The 20,624-nt window shown below is 42.1% G+C and overlaps 1 protein-coding gene across 2 annotated transcripts in view; it reads right to left on the reverse strand.

Annotated features, from left to right (window-relative positions):
- The window catches only part of ZFYVE28 (zinc finger FYVE-type containing 28), a 101,631-nt gene that overhangs the window by 9,770 nt on the left and 71,237 nt on the right, over positions 1-20,624 (reverse strand). For both annotated transcript variants that reach the window (XM_053458206.1, XM_053458205.1), the window contains exons 4-8: positions 20,068-20,270; positions 16,963-17,052; positions 15,476-15,565; positions 15,087-15,188; positions 1,914-3,266 (exon numbers count right to left, since the gene is read on the reverse strand). In XM_053458206.1, the coding sequence (XP_053314181.1) occupies positions 1,914-3,266; positions 15,087-15,188; positions 15,476-15,565; positions 16,963-17,052; positions 20,068-20,270 (1,838 nt within the window). The remainder of the gene's footprint in view (positions 1-1,913; positions 3,267-15,086; positions 15,189-15,475; positions 15,566-16,962; positions 17,053-20,067; positions 20,271-20,624) is intronic.

The raw sequence follows: 20,624 nt of genomic DNA on the forward strand, positions 1-20,624 counted from the left end.
GCCACTCTTCCTCCCTAATATTCCTTTCGAAAGATGAAGGTTGGTGGATGTAAGTTTCAGAGGTCCGGGGGCAGCGCGAGTGAAGTCTTGTAAGCGAGAAAAGGAAGAGGTGATAAACGAGGAAGAGAGCCTTACTCCATCGGAGGAAGGTAAAGATCAAGTAGGGGAGTCATTTTTTTATGATGGCAGAAATGTATGGAGGAGCAGTGTCATGGAGGGCTTTATATGTTAGTAGAAAGATCTTAAAGTGAATTCTTGCAGTGATCTGGAGCCAATGAAGGATTTCACAGAGCGAGGAAGCAGAAAAAGAGCGTCATGTAAGGAGGATCACTCGAGACACAGCACTCGGGACAGATTGCAGAGGAGCCGAGGATTGCAAACCAGAAGAATTTGGTTATAGATGAGGAGGAGATAAGGGAATGAACAAGGGATTTTATGGGTGAAGAACGGGTGGAAGTCTTGCCAGAGAAAGTGACAAAGAAAGAACGATAAGATAAAAATGATGAGATCCAGGAGAAAACTGTATCTCTTATACGTATAGAAGAAAGTGGTGATTACCAGTATCAAAAGCAGCAGAGAGACTCAGAAATATTAGCAGGGAGAAGGGACCTTCGCAGACAGCAAATCATTAGATACTTTTGTTAGGCTTAAATATCTCCAAAGCAATGACACCAATTTAGAAACAGAAAGCTAAAGTAAGTGAAATCAATAAAATGATGATAAAAACAACTACAGCAACAGCTCCTCCTTAATGCCGAGGCGCCTAAAAGGAATGTTACTCTCTTATTACAGGCCATTTGGGTAACGGCACACAGCCGTCTACAATAAATACGACATACGCAATACTGTAGCGTAAGTAGTCTTCCAGGATTATTATGTACTTACTACTTATTACCTTCTGATGCCATGTGTATGAATGAAAACATCTCTTTTTGCTTCGGCACAGTTTGTGATCACTCACGCAAACACAAACCAACAGCGTGAAACCCCACTAAACTTAGCCTACTTCAGTTTGCCAGACGCTAATGGGGCTTCAAATGAGATAGGGTACTATGGTGAGATAAACTCAAAATAGAGCCATGGCCATCCTAGTCCCCTGAAAGGATTTGGAGTAATTCTGTATGGAGGAGAGGTCTCAGATCCCTTGCCATGTATTCTCCAACCTCATCAGGCATTATAGGAGACACAGAGCTGTTATCGTGGCAAGAGCGGTAATAAAAAGGATGCCAACAACTGTGCCACACTTTAACAATGTTTTATTTAAATCTGTGTTGTGTTTGCAATTAACTATGAAAGCAAACATCCACAATGGAGGGGTTTTCTGTTTTTTTTTCTCAAGAGGTGGCTCTTTAGTTAAAAAGTCCCATAAAACACTGATGCCCACCACAAATCACATAATCATTACCAACACAATAACAATATCAAACTTACATTGATATTTTTAGTGTGTGACATTTCGTAATACAAATGTGTGTTAAAAAGAAGATTTTTTTTACGTCTAGTTAAAAAAGAAAAAAAAAAAAGGATGGCTTCTCCCACAAAAAAGATATTAAATAACATACTAATTTTAAAAGTTTCTGCATTTTTCTCCAATATACAAAGATGTTCTTATAGGATACCTAGAACAGGTTTTCCTCTCCATAGTTATTCTAGCATGTCTCTTTAGTGTAGGTGGTTCACTAAAAGATGCTCTCCAAATTTCAATATTTCCAAACCTAAACCCCAAAATTAGAAACGTCATAGATCCCTGTGACACAAACAAGCGGGCACTAATAAGTTACACTGATAAACAGGCATTGATGAGCGGGAACGGATAGGTTTCTGTCATACAAACGGAAAAATAAATCTGAAACGTTTCTATGTTCAATGTGATTCAGCCGTAAGGGGACAAAATTCAAGTTACCAAGAGTTACCTAGTAGTAGTTTTAATATTCTCCTTTGGGGTTTCATCTGAGGCCGGCTCCTCTCTTCTTTCGGACTGTCTCTCTTTGAATTCGCTCGCAGGCTGTTTGGGTTCTTGCTTCACCAGAGGGGTTGAGACACCCACAGGCTCTACGGACTCGCTGTCTGTTCCTAGTTGTGAACCTGAGTTGTGTGCCAGGCACTTGGATTTGGAAAGCCTTTGCTCCTGTCCAACTGTATCCTTCTCCAACAACAAAACGGGAGAGCTTTCCAGTTTTAATGCCTCCTTGGCAGACATTGCACAGTCTGGCCTTTCTAAGTGTCCCATTTCTTTGGACTTAATTAAGCTGTAAGAAGTATTTATAACTTTACCCGGAGACTGCATATTTCTCCGGCCTTCTAAGCTGTCCTCTCTGGACTCTTCGCAGCTCCCACAGCACACGCATGAATTAATTAAACAATTTGTGGCAGCCATGCTGATCTTCTGGGACTCATTCTCTGCCGCACTTGTCAACGGATCAGATTCAACAGGAACGCGGGTGCTGGATAGATTTGGTGAGGTCTCTGGTGACAGTGAATTTGCAAGTGATTTGGGGTTAAATATTACAGTGGCAGAGATCTTCATTCCACCAGTCCTATGGGCTATAAGTTCTGCAGCTTCCGCATCTTCCCCATTCACATCCCAGCCATTGACGTATAACTGTGACTCTGTAGCCTCCAAACAGCTACAAGAGTTCTGGAAGGAAGTGCTAGCCATCTGTATTTTACTTCCATCAATGATATTGTTATTGCTTAAATCACTTTCAAAGTCTTTCATGGAATCACTACTTTCAGCCTCCTCATTTGCTACAACACGGTCTTGGGATGGAGGTGACCGTTTAGGGTTATAACAATTGGTGTTGACCCACGTAAGTGTATTTTCGTTGGATCTCTGCCTGGCCAGATGGTCACCTGTTCCATCAAGGTCTTCCATGAAAAATACTCTATCCTCCTCGTCATTGAGGTTATTTATGGGGCGTTTGCATGGGGAGGCCTCTGTGCTAGAATTGCCCCGGTGAGCAGGAGACTGGCAGACACTTGGTGGAGACAGTAAAGAAGACATCTCATCACCTACTCTATGAACCATCATATTAATTTGCTCTAGCTCTTGTTCATCATACTGCATAGAGCAGGCAAGTTCTACCTCTGTGCTTTCAGCCTTTGCCGTCAGTGGCTCTTCGGTTGGTAAGGCAGTCGCTAAGACGGGAGAGATGGCAGAGGGCACTTCAGGGTCTGAGCTGGTTGGGAACTCTTTATCTTGTGATATGCAGAGGTTTCGCTCTAGAGTGTGCAGTTCTTCTTCTGTTAAGGTCTGAAGAAGATCTCTAGGAAAACAAATCAGTAAGGCATGTTAATCTCTTTGAAAAATAAAATAAAACATGAAAAACACTGAAATTTTAACTTTTTCCAGTGGCACAGGGTTTCAGTAGTACTCATTTTATGCAAGCAGATTTATAGACAGCAAATAATTTTGGTTAATTTGTATAGAACAAAATAATGTAATAACATGATGAACGTTCAATATAATTTAAAAGGCCAACTGAGGACATTTCCATCCAAGATTATTTTGAAGGCCACTGGAGGACATTAGCTATCTACCAACGTAGGTCTCAGGCAGGCATGGACATCTGGCAAATGACTGGTAGGCTGCTGAAGACAGCGCCACACAGTGACATGATTGGGTGCTGCAGCGATATATATATATATATATATATATATATATATATATATATATATATACTATAAAAATAAATATATCCCATGATCTACACGTTATAACATAAGAGCTCACTTCACATGTGAAGTGGTGACTGGTGACAAATTTGGAGAAGTCACAAAGAAAATGTCAGTGACAATGGATATCGTAAGAAGAGTTAAAGATCACAGAATAGAACAGATGTGGCACTTACATTAACCCTATACTTAAAGGACACTAAACATAAAAAAAAAGGCGGGAGTTTTTTTTTTTATATAAAAAAATAAAATGAAATAGATTTTTAGTATTAAAATGACCTAGCAAGTGTGATGGGCTACACGGGGGGAAACAATTAAAAAATACTAGGAGAACGAAGCCATGAAGCGCACCATATAATAAAACACACGTTCGTCTGAGCAAGCACATTCTGATATAGATTTCAAGTGTTGAAAGCAGATGTTCTTGTAACAATAACCATAAACTGGCGGAGTTCAAGGTGCTGCAACTGCACAAAGAGCTTCATTTTAAAATGTCTCAGTGGCATTTGGAAATGTCTGACATATGTTAATGAATCATAAAAGCATTTGTTTTCTCCATAAATTGCAATCGTTGAGAAAGCGATAAGTGAAAACAAGCCGTATTCTTTTCCGTTCTATTTTCCTCTAATTTTTTTTTAGCCGCTATAACCATGGTTCAAACGTAAAGAAAACTTTTTGGCTTTGGTGCAACTTGCAAATATCACGCGGTTTATTAGTCGGACAAAGCCAAATAAGATTTGCAGGGTTCGTCGCTTTGAGGTAACACGATTATTCTGGTCACATTATCGTATAAGATTTGTAGCAATCTTATAAAATTACGTTATCTACACCTGCGCCTGGGAAACTATACATTTGGTGCATCCCATAAAAAGTTCATTTTCGTGAAAACCTAATCGTGAAAACCAAATAAAGAAACGTGGCCACAGCTACTCCAGATTCCAGGGAAGGTTCCTTCAATAAACTGCATTACAACCAATACTCGATCCTTCTCTAAAACCGTACGCGTTACAGCTGATGCAAGCAACGCCACTCAATTGCCGCACTGCTGCACCGAGAAGCGCGAGCCAGCAAATGCTAATCACCCAACGTAATGAAGGGAACCTTGAAGGAACAATAAAGATGATGATTTAGAAAGAGAATTATATTAGGAAAAAATAAATAAATTAAAGACATGATGCTGAGCTCACAAACTGAATGAGTCACCAAGCATCAAAGGGCACCCCTGGGAGATTAAGTAAAGAAACAGAATCCAAACGAAAGGTGCCTACGTCCTACATAAATCACAAGAACAGGCGGCAGAAATTCCCATCGAGAAAATCAAAGTATGCCGCGTGTTCCATTTCAATCATTTATGTTCCAGGGGGAAGAAAAATTGAATAAAAAGAAATGGCAGGCAAGGGGTTAATGCTTTTGATTTATTTTCCCCCGTATAATAGAAAAGTCAGCTATCTAGCTAGCATTAAAGGGCCAGTTTAATGTCCCAGGATGCCTTAAGAATGTATTAAAGCATCTTAGCTTAGGGAGAAGCTGCAGCTCCAGAACAGCTGCCGCCCACCTCCTTTATGATTCTCATTATCAATTGGCTGCTTGAAGCAGCCAATCAGCGACATGGAATTTCTCCATTTGAAATCAACGAAACATTTTCCGGGCATGTAGGGCGTCTTGTCAGGTGATGTGTTCGATCAAATGCCCCGCAATGAAAAAAGGCAAACGCACGCACGGAGATTCTGTACAATCCACCCATCCATTTGCAAAGGGGGCACCACGGAAATATAAAGGGGCTTTTCAGCTATCATATGCAGATAAAAGCTGCTGTTAACCTACTACACGTTTAATTGTTTGTAGAGTAGAACGGATCACATTAGCGTTACACATAAAGAGTGTTACATACAAAGAGCATTTCAAGTGAACTGGCTAAAACGTGGTACAATTAAATGGGATTCCTCCACTTTAGACGATTACCCCCATTGTGCTTCACCTAAAATCTATTACACTCTAGAATGGCTTTAGTTTAGTAGTCGAGCTGAAAAGTTAGTATTTTTGATAAGTCAGATCCTGATTTTATTTGGTTAGTAGCAGAATTTAACCTGTGCGGTACTTTTTATAACTTCCAGCATTTTATGTGGCCCCAGACGGACACCTTTGTTTCATTTACATGATGTCACAATTAGAATTTCTGCAGCTTCAACACATTTTCGGGGGGGGGGGGGGGGCTGGAGAACACAGCACTGCTTTAAAAGTTTTCTTTTACATTCTATGTAGAGCATTTTTTTTGAATGCACGACTATGATCATCAGAAACGGATACAGTGCCAAAAATTCTGCTGCACTGAAATACGATGAACACTTGAACATAAAACTGTGCGATCAGATGTTTCCCCAAGGCTAGAGTGATGAGAAGAGCATGCGCAAACAAGGGGCAACAAGGTCTGTCATTTCAGATCTCCGCTTTAGTGCTCCCTAATCACTATGCGTCGGTTATTGATGCAGAGGTCTGAAGTGACAGACCTCGTGCTCCCTAACGCTGGGCCTGTTAGAGGGGGATTGCGATCTCCCCTATCAGCCCTGCATGCTGCTGATCGGGTGGCTGTGCGCCCCCTCACTCGCCTCACCCTTCCTACGGCCCTGGTTTTACCGCCAGTGAACACATTATACTGACTATGTGCGCGTGGCGGGATCATTTCTCCTGGAAATATTTTGTCTTTTATATTCTGCTTTACAGTATGTCAAACATAGATAGTCATATGATTTATGTTATTCCATTAATCAAGGGACGCACATGAGTAGCATTTAGTAAGCTGTATCATTTAAGATTACATACGCTGTCAATGGCTTTTACCCCATCAACCACATCATTTATTCTTCTTTTACTAGAAACGTCACTCTTTCTAACTGCAATTGATCCTTGAAATATGGGGGAAAGTGTCAGAATATGAACATTCTAATTTATTTTATAAACCATTACATGAATGGCTTGGCATTACATAGAAACGGATCATTTCGTTGCCTTATTTCACTATGGCTAATGTAAGCAGAGACGTTTTTACATACTGTATTTGCTCGATTATAAGACTAGGTTTTTTTCAGTGCAAATGCTCTGAAAAATACCCCTCGTCTTCTAATCGAGGTCGTCTTATAATCAGACCTCAAATATAGCTCTGACTATGAGACTAAGATCCAGATCCCCCGCACCGCTGCAGGGGACCTGGATCCTTCTGTCTCCCACCCATTTAACACTCCCACCCCACACACACTTACCGGTGCTTCCAATTTCCTGCTGTATACCGGGGCAGCGGGTTGACGTCCGGTGCCGGTACGGGGAACTCTGATCTCTGACAGCCGGGGAAGGTCTGCGTGATGGACGCAGACAACCCCCGCTGCTAGCCACATCTCCTTCCAGCTGCAGCGGAAGTTGTCTACGCGGATCGCGTGGACGTCAACCCGCTGCCCCGGTATACAGCAGGAAATTGGAAGCACCGGTAAGTGTGTGTGGGGCGGGGGGGGGATTAGAGACAGAAGGAAGACTGTTGCCCCGGCATACAGCAGGAAATTGGAAGCACCGGTAAGTGTGTGTGGGGTGTGGGGTGTTAAATGGGGGCATAGGGCATTTCTGGAGGCAGAGTGCTCTATGAAATGCCTTTTAACCCCCTGAACGCCACTCGGCCTCCTGAAATGCCTTATACCTCCCTATATGCCACTCTGCCCCATAATATGCTTTTTAACCCCCTAAATGACAGAGTGCCATATAGGGGTATAAGGCATTTCTGGAGGCAGAGTGGCACATAGGGGGTTAAAAGGCATATCATGGGGCACAGTGGCATATAGAGGGTTAAAAGGCATATCATGGGCCACAGTGCCATATTGGAGTGGGAAGCCTGGGGGCAGATGTGCGTAACTGGGGGGCAGGTTGGAAAATACAAGGAAATAAAAACAAAAAAATATTTTTCTCAATCATAGCTTTTATTTAAAAATGTCATAGTTTACATGAATTAACATTTACCGGTAAAACTTTTTTCCTATAGGGTCGTCTTATATTCAGGCTTTTTCTTTTTTTCCTAAATTAATATTCAGATTTTGGGGGGGTCGACTTATAATCGAGCAAATACGGTAATATTATTCATTTTAATATTAATTGAAATATACTCTATGAGTACTCTATGCGACCAAAAAGAAAAAAATATATGGACACTTGCCCATCACATCTATGCGAGCTTGAAAGATGCCCCGTTTAAAACCTAGAGGCATTAATATATAATTTCCCCTACCACCACCCCGCCCTTTGCAGCTATACCAGCTTCCACTCTTCTGGTAAGGTTTTTACATATTTATATATTTTATTTAAAGACATATTTATCATTTGCAGCTCACATTTGTCCCAGCATTCCATGTGTTACCGGTATTCAGTATGTCCAAGAATAAAATTATATATATATGTATGCATATATTCTTAAAATATATAATGCTATTCTAAATATCCGCTCAAGTGATTATTTCCCAGTTACATCAATAATGCAGAAACAGTTCTCAGTCAGCAGGTGTCTGAAGCGCTTTACATGCGCAGAACACCGCAGGTCTCTGCTAATTGCTCAATCTCAGCTTTAAATCACTGCTGTTAATAAAAGGTAACAAAGCATTGCGGGCTAATTAACCTAGGAATCTTTACATAAATACTAAAACTGAAAAGATTTAGATTTTCATCGCATGCCAAATTTAGTATTCCTTATAAAAGTAATAGTATTGTCCTGATTGTCGGCCATCCATTCGAGGAACCGAAGTTCTGAAAACGTAAGTAACTTTACATCTTATTTTCTTTTTTCGTTGGCCCAATAAACGGTACTAAAGGAAATTAACTAAGGACTCCTGATTAGAGAAGATGAGCAGCCTATAGCCTTGAATTATCGTCTAACTGCTGCAAGAAGCCAGGAAGAGAGCAAGGAAGATCGAGTGAGTAGGAGAGACCCGGCTGCGCTGCCAACGTGGACAAGAACCGTGGCAGCCATGGAGAGGGAAGGAGAGCGACGACTACAAGCTGAACCCTTGCGTCTGTGTTGTTTTTCATGTTTAAGCTCTATTTGTTATTATTATTATTAGGGCTGCAACTAACGATTATTTTAATCATAATACCCCCATACACCACTATAACTCACCCATACACAACTTTGGCTCCTCCCCCTCCCATACTCCACTCTGGCTCCTCCCCCTCCTATACTCCACTCTGCCTCCTCCCCCTCCCATACTCCACTCTGCCTCCTCCCCCTCCCATACTCAACTCTGCCTCCTCCCCCTCCCATACTCCACTCTGCCTCCTGTCAGCAACGGATCTTCACTAGACACCAGGGAGCCTGTTAGAGAGGCAGAGTGGCGTATGGGAGGGGGAGGAGCCACAGTGGTGTATGGGAGGGTGGCTCCCATACACCCCTCTGACTCCTCCCCCCTCCCATACACCGCTCTGCCTCTCTACCCGGCTCCGTTACTGACAGTAACGGAGGCTGTCTGTGCGATGCAGACCCCCACCAGCTGATAGAGAGGATGATTCTCTGTCAGCCTGTGAGTGTCTGCATCGCACAGACAGACTCCATTACTGCCCTTCACTTACACTGTGGCTTCTATGAAGCTGCAGTGAAAGTCCTTGTCAGTAACGGAGCCGGGAGAGAGGCAGAGTGATGTATGGGAGGGGGAGGAGTCAGAGGGGTGTATGGGAGGGGGGAGAGAGACAGAAGTGAGAGACCGGCCGACAGTGAGGAGAATCCAGGTCCCCTGCAGCGTTGCGGGGGATCTGGATTCCGGTGTTATAATCAGATCTCTGTTTGAGATAGGATTATTATAAGGAGAGTAGTTTTTCAGAGCATTTGCTCTGAAAAAAAACCTCTTTTTATAATCGATAAAAATCGATATGATTAATAGATTATGAAATTCGTTGCCAACGATTTTCATAATCAATTATTATCGATTTTATCGATTAGTTGTTTCAGCCCTAATTATTATTAAGTGCTATCGGACATGAAAATCCTTGGCATCTTCATCCCTCTCAAACAGGGATCATTACATTCTCTTCAGTAATATATTGTGACCCGTTAGAAACTCTTGGCCACAAACAATTGTAGAAGCGCAGGGTGGTGCTGTAAACGGAGAATGATCTGGAATCTATACATTAAGCCACCTAAATAGCAGTAGATGATTTCCACTTTCCTTAACTGCTTGCTATACAAATGTAACTACCTACGGTATATATCATTTGGAAAGCACGCCGACTTCTCCATAACAGCGTAAAGAATATATTCACAGGGAACAAACCATGATCTATTACATAGTATGCATTAAGATTTACAATATACCGTATTTGCTCGAGTATAAGACAAGGTTTTTTCCCAGAGCAAATGCTCTGAAAATACCCCTCGTCTTATAATTTAAGGTTGTCTTCTAATCAGACCTCAAATAGAGGTCTGACTATGAGACAAAGATTCATATCCTCCGCAGAGCTGCAGGGGACCTGGATCCTCCTGTCTGGTAACCTCAGCTGCTGCCAGCACTTCCACCGGGCGTCTATCACCGAGCGTCGGCGCAAGCGTGGCAGCAGCAGAGGTTGTCTGCGCGCGTACCTTTCCTGGCCAAGCGTGCACTCAGCATGGGGGGCGCCTCCTCCGCGTCAGGATAGCCCGTCCACTGCCAGGGAAGCAGAGCCAGTTGGGGAGATCATTGATCTTTCTGTGAAAGATGGTGCTCCAGAAGCAAGACTGGCCCGTCCATTGGACCCCGGCAGCACTGTGCTGTCCCAAAGTCATCGGCGAATCCAGTAGGCTTACCTCTTTAATGTTCTGGTGGAGGCGGGGCCTAGAGGGGTCACACAGAGTCATTGCGTAATCCCATGGGAGCGGCAATAAGGGCCTGCTCAGGCATCGCAGTGAGTGAAGCGCCTTAGTAGCCTGAGTGTGTGTCTTGGTTTAGAAGTGTGTCTGAGTGGGTATATAGGGGTATAAGGCATTTCTGGAGGCAGAATGGCATATAGGGGGTTAAAAGGCATATCATGGGGCAGAGTGGCATATAGGAGGGTATAAGGCATTTCTGGGGCAGGTTGGCAAATAAAAGGAAATAAAAAAATATATATTTCTCAATCATGGCTTTTATTAAATATGAAACAGTTTACATGAATTAATATTTACTGGTAAAACTTTTTTCCTATAGGGTCGTCTTATAATCAGGCTTTTTCTTTTTTCCTAAATATTCAGATTTTGGGGGGTCATCTTATAATTGAGCAAATACGGTATATATATATATATAAAAGCTCCATAGGACACTCAGACTTAATGATTCTGGAAAGACAGCTTGGCAGGATTAGATTCAATGCAGCGCTGATTCACAGTTAAGAAATGAAGGAGTTTCTGAGGTTAATGTACCATGGTGAATCTAATACCTAGCTATTCCTGTACAGAGACCATGCCACAGATTTAAGTATTAGAGTAAATGCACACTGAGGGCTGTCTTCCTTGTGGTATCAACAGGAAAACAACTTCATTCCAAGACCACAAAGGACAAAGTCAAAGGCAGAACATCTGTCTGCAGCGTGGAGTGGAAGGTTACAGCGTGGGTAGCCAACATTTCAACAATCAAAAAACTCCTACCCATTCTCAGCTAAGGCTAACCAGTACGAACGCCGGGAAATAACTGATAAGCCACCTCTGTAGTAGCCACGACTTCTAAAGGACATCAATTGCTGAGGGCTGTAACGATTTATTTTTAATTAAAATTAGGGCTGCAACTAACGATTATTTTAATAATCGATTAGTTGGCCGATTATTTTTTCGATTAATCGGATAAAAAAAATGAATGTAAATTTTTCATTTATTTAAAATAATTTACTAAACAAATGATGTTAAATACAAACAGCAGAATAAAAAAACTTTGATAATACATTTCTTGTCTTTATTTCCCAACCAGCCCCCCAATATATGCACATTTGAGCCCAGGCTTGCTACGCTGCCTCCCGGACATGCCATGCTGCCCCCCCCACATATGCCACGCTGCCTACCACAGCACTCCACGCTGCCTCCCACATATACCACACCACGCTGCCTCCCACATCTGCCACTCCACGCTGCCTCCCACATCTGCCACTCCACGCTGCCTCCCACATCTGCCACTCCACGCTGCCTCCCACATCTGCCACTGTGCCTGATACGCCTTATATCCCCTGATACCCCACTCCATCCTCCCCAGACATGCCACCCTGCCTCCCAGACATGCCACTTCTCTACCCCCAGATATGCCACTCTACCCCGAGATATGCCTTATACACCCTGATACACCACTCCGTCCTCCCCAGACATGCCACACTGCCCTCCCCACATATGCCTTATATACTGTATATGCCTTATACCCCCAGATATGTCACTTCACTGCCCCCAGGATTTAGATTCCCCTAAATTAACCCTAAACTACCCATTAACCATAACTGCCCCTAAATTAACCCTTAACACCCCCTTAACCACAGCATCCCCTAAATTAACCCTAAAGACCCCATCAACCACAGCATCCCCTAAATTAACCCTAAACACACCATTAACAACAACTGCCTCAAATTAACCCCAAACACCCCATTAACCACAGCTGCTCCTAAATTAACCCTAAACACCCTATTAACATAACTGCCCCTAAATTAACCCTAAACACCCCACTAACCATAACTGCCCCTAAATTAACCCCCACCTCCCCTAACTTTCAGTAGCCCAAATATATATATATATATATATATTACATACATATACACACACACACACACACACACATATATATATATTGTAACAAGGTGCGGGGTGTTGTTGTGGAAGGGGTATACATTCCCCCTCGATTTTGCAGGGTTTTCTATGACATATAGGGCAGGCTGGTGCTCCGCCCCGCAGTTTACATGCACCCGGACTGACCCAGGATCCAGGCCAGGAGTTTAAGCTGACTCCAATGCACTGGTCAGCTGCAGGTAATTAGCTGCACTGGCTGCAATATAACCTGACCTGTTGGACAGAAGAGAGAGAGTTTGGTTTGGAAGCAGCAGGGCTTGCTTTGCACAAGAGAGACCATCAAAAAAGGTTGGTGGGATTACGTTTTGTTTAGTTTTAGACCCTGTGTAGTGAGGGGAGTTATATGTTAGTAAGCGCTCAGACGAGCTAGGCTTTTGTTTGTAGAGAATTTATGTTCTATGTAATCCTGTAAATGTCTTCATACGTGGACTACAAATAAATCGTGGGTGATTACCTAATTGAGATGTGGCGTTAATACCCTAGAGGACCGTGCTGTTTAGTACCCTGTGTGGGTGCAGGATCACAATATATATATATATATATATATATATATATATATATATATATACATATACTTACAGTTAGATGAGTGTCACAGCCATGTGGTTCTGGCCTGGAGAAGGAAGGGGCGGGGCCAGTTGTCACAGTGATTACAGGGAGGGGGAGTAAGTAGGAGCTGCTGCTGTGAGACGGTGAGTCAGACTAAACGGATTATATAATGAGGGGGATTTTTCAGAGCGTTTGCTCTGAAAAAACCCTCATTTTATAATCGATAATAATCGATTCAACTAATCGATAATGAAATTCGTTGCCAACAAATTTCATTATCGATTATTATCGATTTTATCGATTAGTTGTTGCAGCCCTAATTAAAATAACTGGATGTTAAAAACAAACAGCAGAATAAAAAAAAAAACTTTGAGAAAAATGCATTTCTTGTTTTTATTTCCCAACCTATTCCCCCCCAGTTATGCACATCTGAGCCCAGGCTTACCAAATTGCCTTCCAGATATGCCTTATACCCCCTGTATGCCCTATACCCCAGATATGCCTTATACCCCCTGATATGCCTTATAATCCCATACGCCATAGTGCCCTCTGATATGCTTATACTACCCAGATATGCCACTGCGTCCCCTCCAGATATGCCACTGTGCCCTCTGATATACTTAAACCCCCCTGATATGCCTTAAACCCCCCTGATATGCTTTTTATCCCTCTGATATGCCTTATACCCACCTATATCCCCCCTATGCCCACTAAATATGCCTTATACCCCAGATATGTCCATCTGCCCCCCAAATATGCCACTGTGCCCCCTGATATGTCTTATACCCCAGATATGTTCCTCTGCCCCCAAATATGCATTATACCCCTAATTTGCCACTGTGCCCCCTGATATGTCTTATACCCCAGATATGCCTTATACCCCTTATATGTCACTGCCATCCACAGATATGCCCCTCTACCCCCAAAATATGCCTTATACCCCTTATAAGCCACTCTGCCCCCAAATATGCCCTAAGCAAACAACAACTCCACAAGAAGATAAAAGCTGTTGACCTTAGCATGGAAAAGTCGAGCAGCGCTCACAGCCCTGACGCAGATCCTTCTACCGAGTGCCCCATGCCCGTACCCGGGATGCTGACCTCAGTCCACCAGATCTTGATAATAAATAAACTTCGACGCCGGAAACCATAATCATGGAGTCTGTTCCTACCAGATTTTATTGTACGTCCAGAAAGCTCTGGGCCAAAATTCTATAACAAAAACATTTCTGACATCAACAGATCCCAAAGTTAAGTTGTAAAAGAAAACACAGTGACTTGTGTATTCAGAAGCAACATAACTTACCACTGAGTTCTCTACTAATATAAACAAAGCTCACAGAACCTGAGACAACTAACACAACCAACAGCTTCGATGCCCACCCACCGGACAGACTGACGACATGACCAAACAGACTGACGACATGACCAAACAGACTGACGACATGGCCAAACAGACTGACGACACTGCCAAACAGACTGATGACATGACCAAACAGACTGACGACACGACCAAACAGACTGACGACACGACCAAACAGACTGACGACACGACCAAACAGACTGACGACACGACCAAACAGACTGACGACACGACCAAACAGACTGACGACACGGCCAAACAGACTGACGACACGGCCAAACAGACTGACGACACGGCCAAACAGACTGACGACACGACCAAACAGACTGACGACACGACCAAACAGACTGACGACACGACCAAACAGACTGACGACACGACCAAACAGACTGACGACACGACCAAACAGACTGACGACACGGCCAAACAGACTGACGACACGGCCAAACAGACTGACCAACTCAATAGCAGTCAAATCCAAACTGAGATAAACTTATTGTTTCAATTGTTGAAATTAGAGTTTCTTCACGTTAAAAGAGTTAAATCCTTTTGAATAATTTGAACTCAAGTCAGCCAGGTCACTTCTGTTATTCAATCAACAACCCAAACTTTGGTAAATGGACCCTAGAACCGACATGCTTGGCCAACTGATCTGAATATTAACATTTTATGTGACCGAAATCTCAGTACAAACGCTTCCAAAAATTACCTGATTTTTCTTAACAATGTGTGGAAAGGCCGAAAAAGTTCAGACATGTCTTCTGGTTTGCGATCGAGGTTAAGTGGTCCTTCAGAGTAAACAACAAGTCCACTGTTAGAAGAAGAAGGAAAACACAATGTATATTCATAACTGAACACCCAGACAGACGTTTACTGACTTATGGACTTTGGTTGCTGAATATTTGAGTTTGTATCCAAGAACAATTTGTTGAATTTCCAGATGAATTCTCTTTCCCACTTATTTTTAACATTCGCTAATATAGCCCATTGCAATCGTCAATAATAATCACGGCATGGAATGAGTATACTTCATTCTTTCTTGCTACGGTAAAAGATTTGTATCGTAAATAAAAATCAGATAAAGGAAACAATGCTTACCACACGATGGCTAGCCTGGGGATTGTAAACATTAATGCTGGTTCATAATCGTCTATCATATCTTGCGTGAGGTATCCTTGCTGTAAGGCTCTGTTCGGAATGTATGGAGGAAGCACATTAGGAATACATCAGCATGCGCGGTACCCACAAATCCGATAAAACATATGAATAGAATAGTGCTGAAAAACATGGGCTTTGGTAGCCGAGTAACTCCTTATCCAGATAAGTGCTGGTGTACAAAGTAAAAGAGAACGCCTGCGAGGGGACAAAACCATTCTCTGAATAGCACAACCAACGGTGAGGTCTACAGACGCCACTTACTTTCTACTGACCTTGTTGGATGCGTCTTGGATCAGTGTTTTATGTATCCAGAACCAGAAAAGAGCTTTCAACCGTGGTCTAAAGAGCTTGCACTCTTAACATAACATTAACAACTACATAGCATAATGGCCCAAGGGGTCTTGGTGTACAAGGCCAAGTGTGATTATAAACCCCACTGAAATGACGTCTATTAGTAAGGGCTGCCCACCTTAAACTTCTCATCCGAGACCCCTTTGAATTTAAAACATGGCTCCGTGTGGATTTTAGTAAAACTGTGGATTAATGCGATTTAGATAAATTCTATACAGAAGGACAGGACTTTATATTATTAAGCAAACATGAGAGAGGGTTTGAAACTGTACTGGACTAAAATACAAAGGACACCTTTCCAGCTACATACTGCATGTCCACGCTTAATAAGACTGCACCACATTGTACTTTATAAAAGACACTATACTTCCATGTAAATCATAAAGGAGTGGGCCGTTTAATAAGATTTGATGCTGAATATAATTCAATTACAATGCACACAAAAAAGTTTGCCTTTTCTGAAACCAATTTTATGACCTGTCGGTCAAACTGGTTTTTCGGCAGCTTATGATAATCACCTTACTGCGGGCAGTGATTCCGGTAATTACTTTCATTGTCACAAAGGGAAATTTTAGTTAACAGCTTTATTCACTGAAAGGAAAGGTTAAACCCCTGGACTGCGTAATGCAGCACAATTCGTTGGCTGAATTTATTATAAGAGGAGTAAGAAGAATCTGGTCTGCTGCATTTCGAGTACCTAACTCAGGAGAGCAGCGCCATGGAAAGGTCTGACTTCACCCCACAGAGCTTACTAAATCAGTGATTCTACATGTGAGCTCTGGAGGGGGCAATCAGCTGCGATCCCGTGTCAGAAAACATGGCGATGTATCTCCATCAATGTCCTCACATTGCATCACATACTGCATGAAAGCACTAAAAATGATGTCATATCCAATATACTTATTTAATTTTATGGTCAGGAAAGTGACGGGAAGAACGGATTGCTGCACTGTTACCATCAGAGCTGCCGAGGAACCGATACTAATACTTTACAGAATCACAGACGAAAGTTCTACAAAATGGCTTAATGAAACCCGTTTACCAATCATTTCTTAATGGTTGAGCGACAAGCTTACCTTTCTACAGTTTCACAGAACAGTACAATAACCTCCTGCTGTACATAGTACTCCTTCGGAGATTTTACTGGTACCATGGCTGAAACATAGCTGAGGAAACAAGTACAAACAATCAGACACGTTGTGGGTTTTCCTATTACTAGACACACAAGGAAAAGCTGTGATGTTCTGTGCTGGGACACAAGATCTTACAGGATCAAACTGCCTCATTACATAAAATTAACCATTGTCACTTCAGCCGGAGTAAGACAAGCGATAAGAATCATTCAGCCATTTAGTCTGCCGAGCTCTTCCGGTATTAAATCTGTCTTTGGTCTACTCTTAGATTCAGAATAGCCACAAGCCTATCCCATGCATGTCTTCCTGTGTTAACCTCTACCACTTCTGCTGGGAGGCTGTTCTTTATCTAATATCCCCTGAGCGAGAGGTCTGAACTGAAATGGGGTGATAGGGTGGCTGATTTGAAAATGTTTTTGGAATATGCCAAATAAACACACAAAACGCAAGCTGTAACCGATCAGTGGTCAAGTGTGATGACAGGTCTTTACAAGTAAGGGGTGGTAAGCGAGCGGGTTGCGTATTGTTCGGAAGTCCAGCAACAAAATGAGGAATTTAAATTTAAATTCAAAGATCGCAACCAACACTTCTGGCTGCAAAAGCAGATGCCTACACTTTATCCTAGAGTATGGGCTACAGCGCAAACGTTTTAGTTGCATTTCCTTCATATTTAGTGGAATGTGGGTCCAGTGCGGTCACAAATCTGTTAACTAAAAAAAAAAGAAACCGACTGCTCATCGCTGTGATTTAAGAATGAACATTAATAATCTGACAGCAGCCATCCAGGTTCATCGTTCTCATTAGCATCATTTTTAATGTTATTCATGTTTTTTATTTTATCATCATCCTTGGCTATGTTACCGTATATTCCGGCGTATAAGACGACTGGGCGTATAAGACGACCCCCAACTTTTACAGTCCAAATATAGAGTTTGGACTATACTCGCCGGATAAGACTACCCCTCTACCCAGCGTACAACAACCAGCCAATCACGGCAAGCGATGTACCTTACCGGTGATTTGCTGGTTGATTTGCTGACATATACATACATGCACTGCCCTTACACACACACACACACATATATAATATATATATATCTACACATATGCCTGTCCATACATACACATTTATACACTGCCCTCACCACACACCCCTGCCTTTACACACACATGTATATGTATATATATATACACACACACACGTATGTATATATTTATATATGTATGTATGTATGTGTATATATATATATATATATATATATATATATATATATATATATATATATATACACACACACACACCAGTGTGTGTGTGTGTGTATATATATATATATATATATATATATATATATATATATATATATATATACACATATATACATATATTTCTCCCCCCTTTCTCCCTTTCTCCCCATCTCTTACCTTATCTTCTGTCTTCTTTCGTCCATCCAGTTGTGGGAGCCCGATGTCTGGCACTTCAGACCTCGGCTTCCCTGCTCTCTAATCACTACGCGCCGGCTACTGATGCCGGGCGCCGGGACATGACGTCATCCCTGCGCTCGACATCAATAGCCGGCGCCTAGTGATTAGAGAGCAGGGAAGCCGAGGTCTGAAGTGCCAGACCTCGGGCTTCCCTGCTCCCTCATCACTACGCGCCGGCAATTGATGCCGGGCGCCGGGACATGACGGCATCCCTGTGCTCGGCATCAATAGCCGGCGCGTAGTGATTAGAGAGATTGGTGGCTTCGTGGGAACCTCCGGCTTGGTAAGTACCCGGCGTATAAGACGACCCCCCACTTTTAAGAAGATTTTTGGGGGTTAAAAAGTCGTCTTATACGCCGGAATATACGGTAATTATCTGAGTGTAATGCGAATGTTACTATGGATGATTTACAGTATCTTTTCTTACTATGTTGTATGACCTAGGTGCCTTTCCCTGGCACTACGGCGCCCTTGGAACTTTTCCTATTTTGTTGGAGGTTTGTGTCAATTGATGTAGACATGTCGACCACTTTGAAGATTCAAAATGTTTTTAATTGTGAAACAAACAAGAAATAAGAAAAAAAACGTGCTATGTCCTATGGACAGATACTCCAATCTCCGCTGTGGAGCTTTGCAGCAAGTTATCTTTGGTCTCTTTGTTGCCTCGCTGATTAATGCCCTCTCTGCCTGGCCCGTGAGTTTTGGTGGGATGCCTTCTCTTAGAAGGTTTGTGGGATTGTTTGCATTTAATGTTGCTCCGTGGGATTCTGATATTTTTTATAACCCAACCATGATCTGTACTTCTCCACAACTTTGTCCCTGACCTGTCTGGAAAGCAAATTGGTCTCCATGGTGCCACTTGCCTGGTGGTGCCCCAGACTCTGGGGCCTTTCAGAACAGGTGTATATATATATATATATAATGAGATCATGTGAGAGATCATGTGAGAGATCACGTGACACTTAGTTAAAGTCCCTCTGCACAACCTAAGTATGTGAATTATGTTTAATTGGTTCCACCAGCTCATATTTAGGGGCATCATAGCAAAGGGGATGAACACATATGCACGCACTTTTCCTATTTGGAATATTTTGTGTATTTAAACTACAAATAAAAATTAATTTTAATTCCAGGTGGTAATGTAACAAAATAGGAAAAATGCCAAGGGGCTGAACCCTTTCATGTTCATAAAAGAACGCCAATTTGTCTGTCTGTTCGGTTAAAGAAGATAGATTTGCAGGGGGCGCTGAGTATTCTTTTTTTTCTCAAAAAGGGGGGATAAGCCAAATAAGTTTGGGAACCTCTCTTCTAGATTTAACTTGGACTCTCTACTTCCTATTGAGAGAAGATAAGTTGCTTTCTAGTAAAGTAAAAGGCAGTCCCACAGAGAATTACCTCCCCCAATCTACCCCAACTATATATTGGGTCCAAGTTAAAACCGACAACATATGATTATCTCTATGTCTTTCTCGAGGTTTCTCCCGCTTCAATTAGTGGGCGCCATTAAATCTACAAATATGGCAACAGAAATTCATAAACATATCTTTTCGACAATGAGGATGTTACCTTAATTCAAACTCTGCAAACAGAACATCGAAATGTCTGAGGGATTCTTTCATTTTCTCTGTGTACATGTTGAGATCCCTGAGGGCCTGGTCACGGATGATATTTCGAACTTCTTCAAGGCTTTTGGTTAAGTCTTTCGCCAGAGGTCTCATGGCCATGCTTTCTATTTCACGATTCATTATAATCGAGCCAGCAGCCAGACACTGCGGGAACAGCCATCGGTTGTAAGAGTTTGTTATTAAGTTAGTATCAGCCAGGTGCTTTATATATAAAATGTCTACAGTTTCATCATTCTAGTTTGTTCCCTTTCTTCTAGGGACCAAAACGTATATATATTCTCATTTGCTTGAGAGATGCATGTATACAAAGTGCAATAAAAGGGGCATCATGTAAAAAAAAAAAAAAAAAAAGTCAATTTTGTTAAATTTCTCTCATGTATAGAAAGAAGTAAAGAAAACCAGTTCTAATCATAATAGTGACCCCCTAAGACTTCCTCATGGAAGAACTGATGCAATTCACAGAAATAAAGATACGTCTTGGAGATTTCATTTTAATGT

Source organism: Spea bombifrons, chromosome 1, assembly GCF_027358695.1.
Source record: "Spea bombifrons isolate aSpeBom1 chromosome 1, aSpeBom1.2.pri, whole genome shotgun sequence".
Classification (NCBI taxonomy): Eukaryota; Metazoa; Chordata; class Amphibia; order Anura; family Pelobatidae; genus Spea; species Spea bombifrons.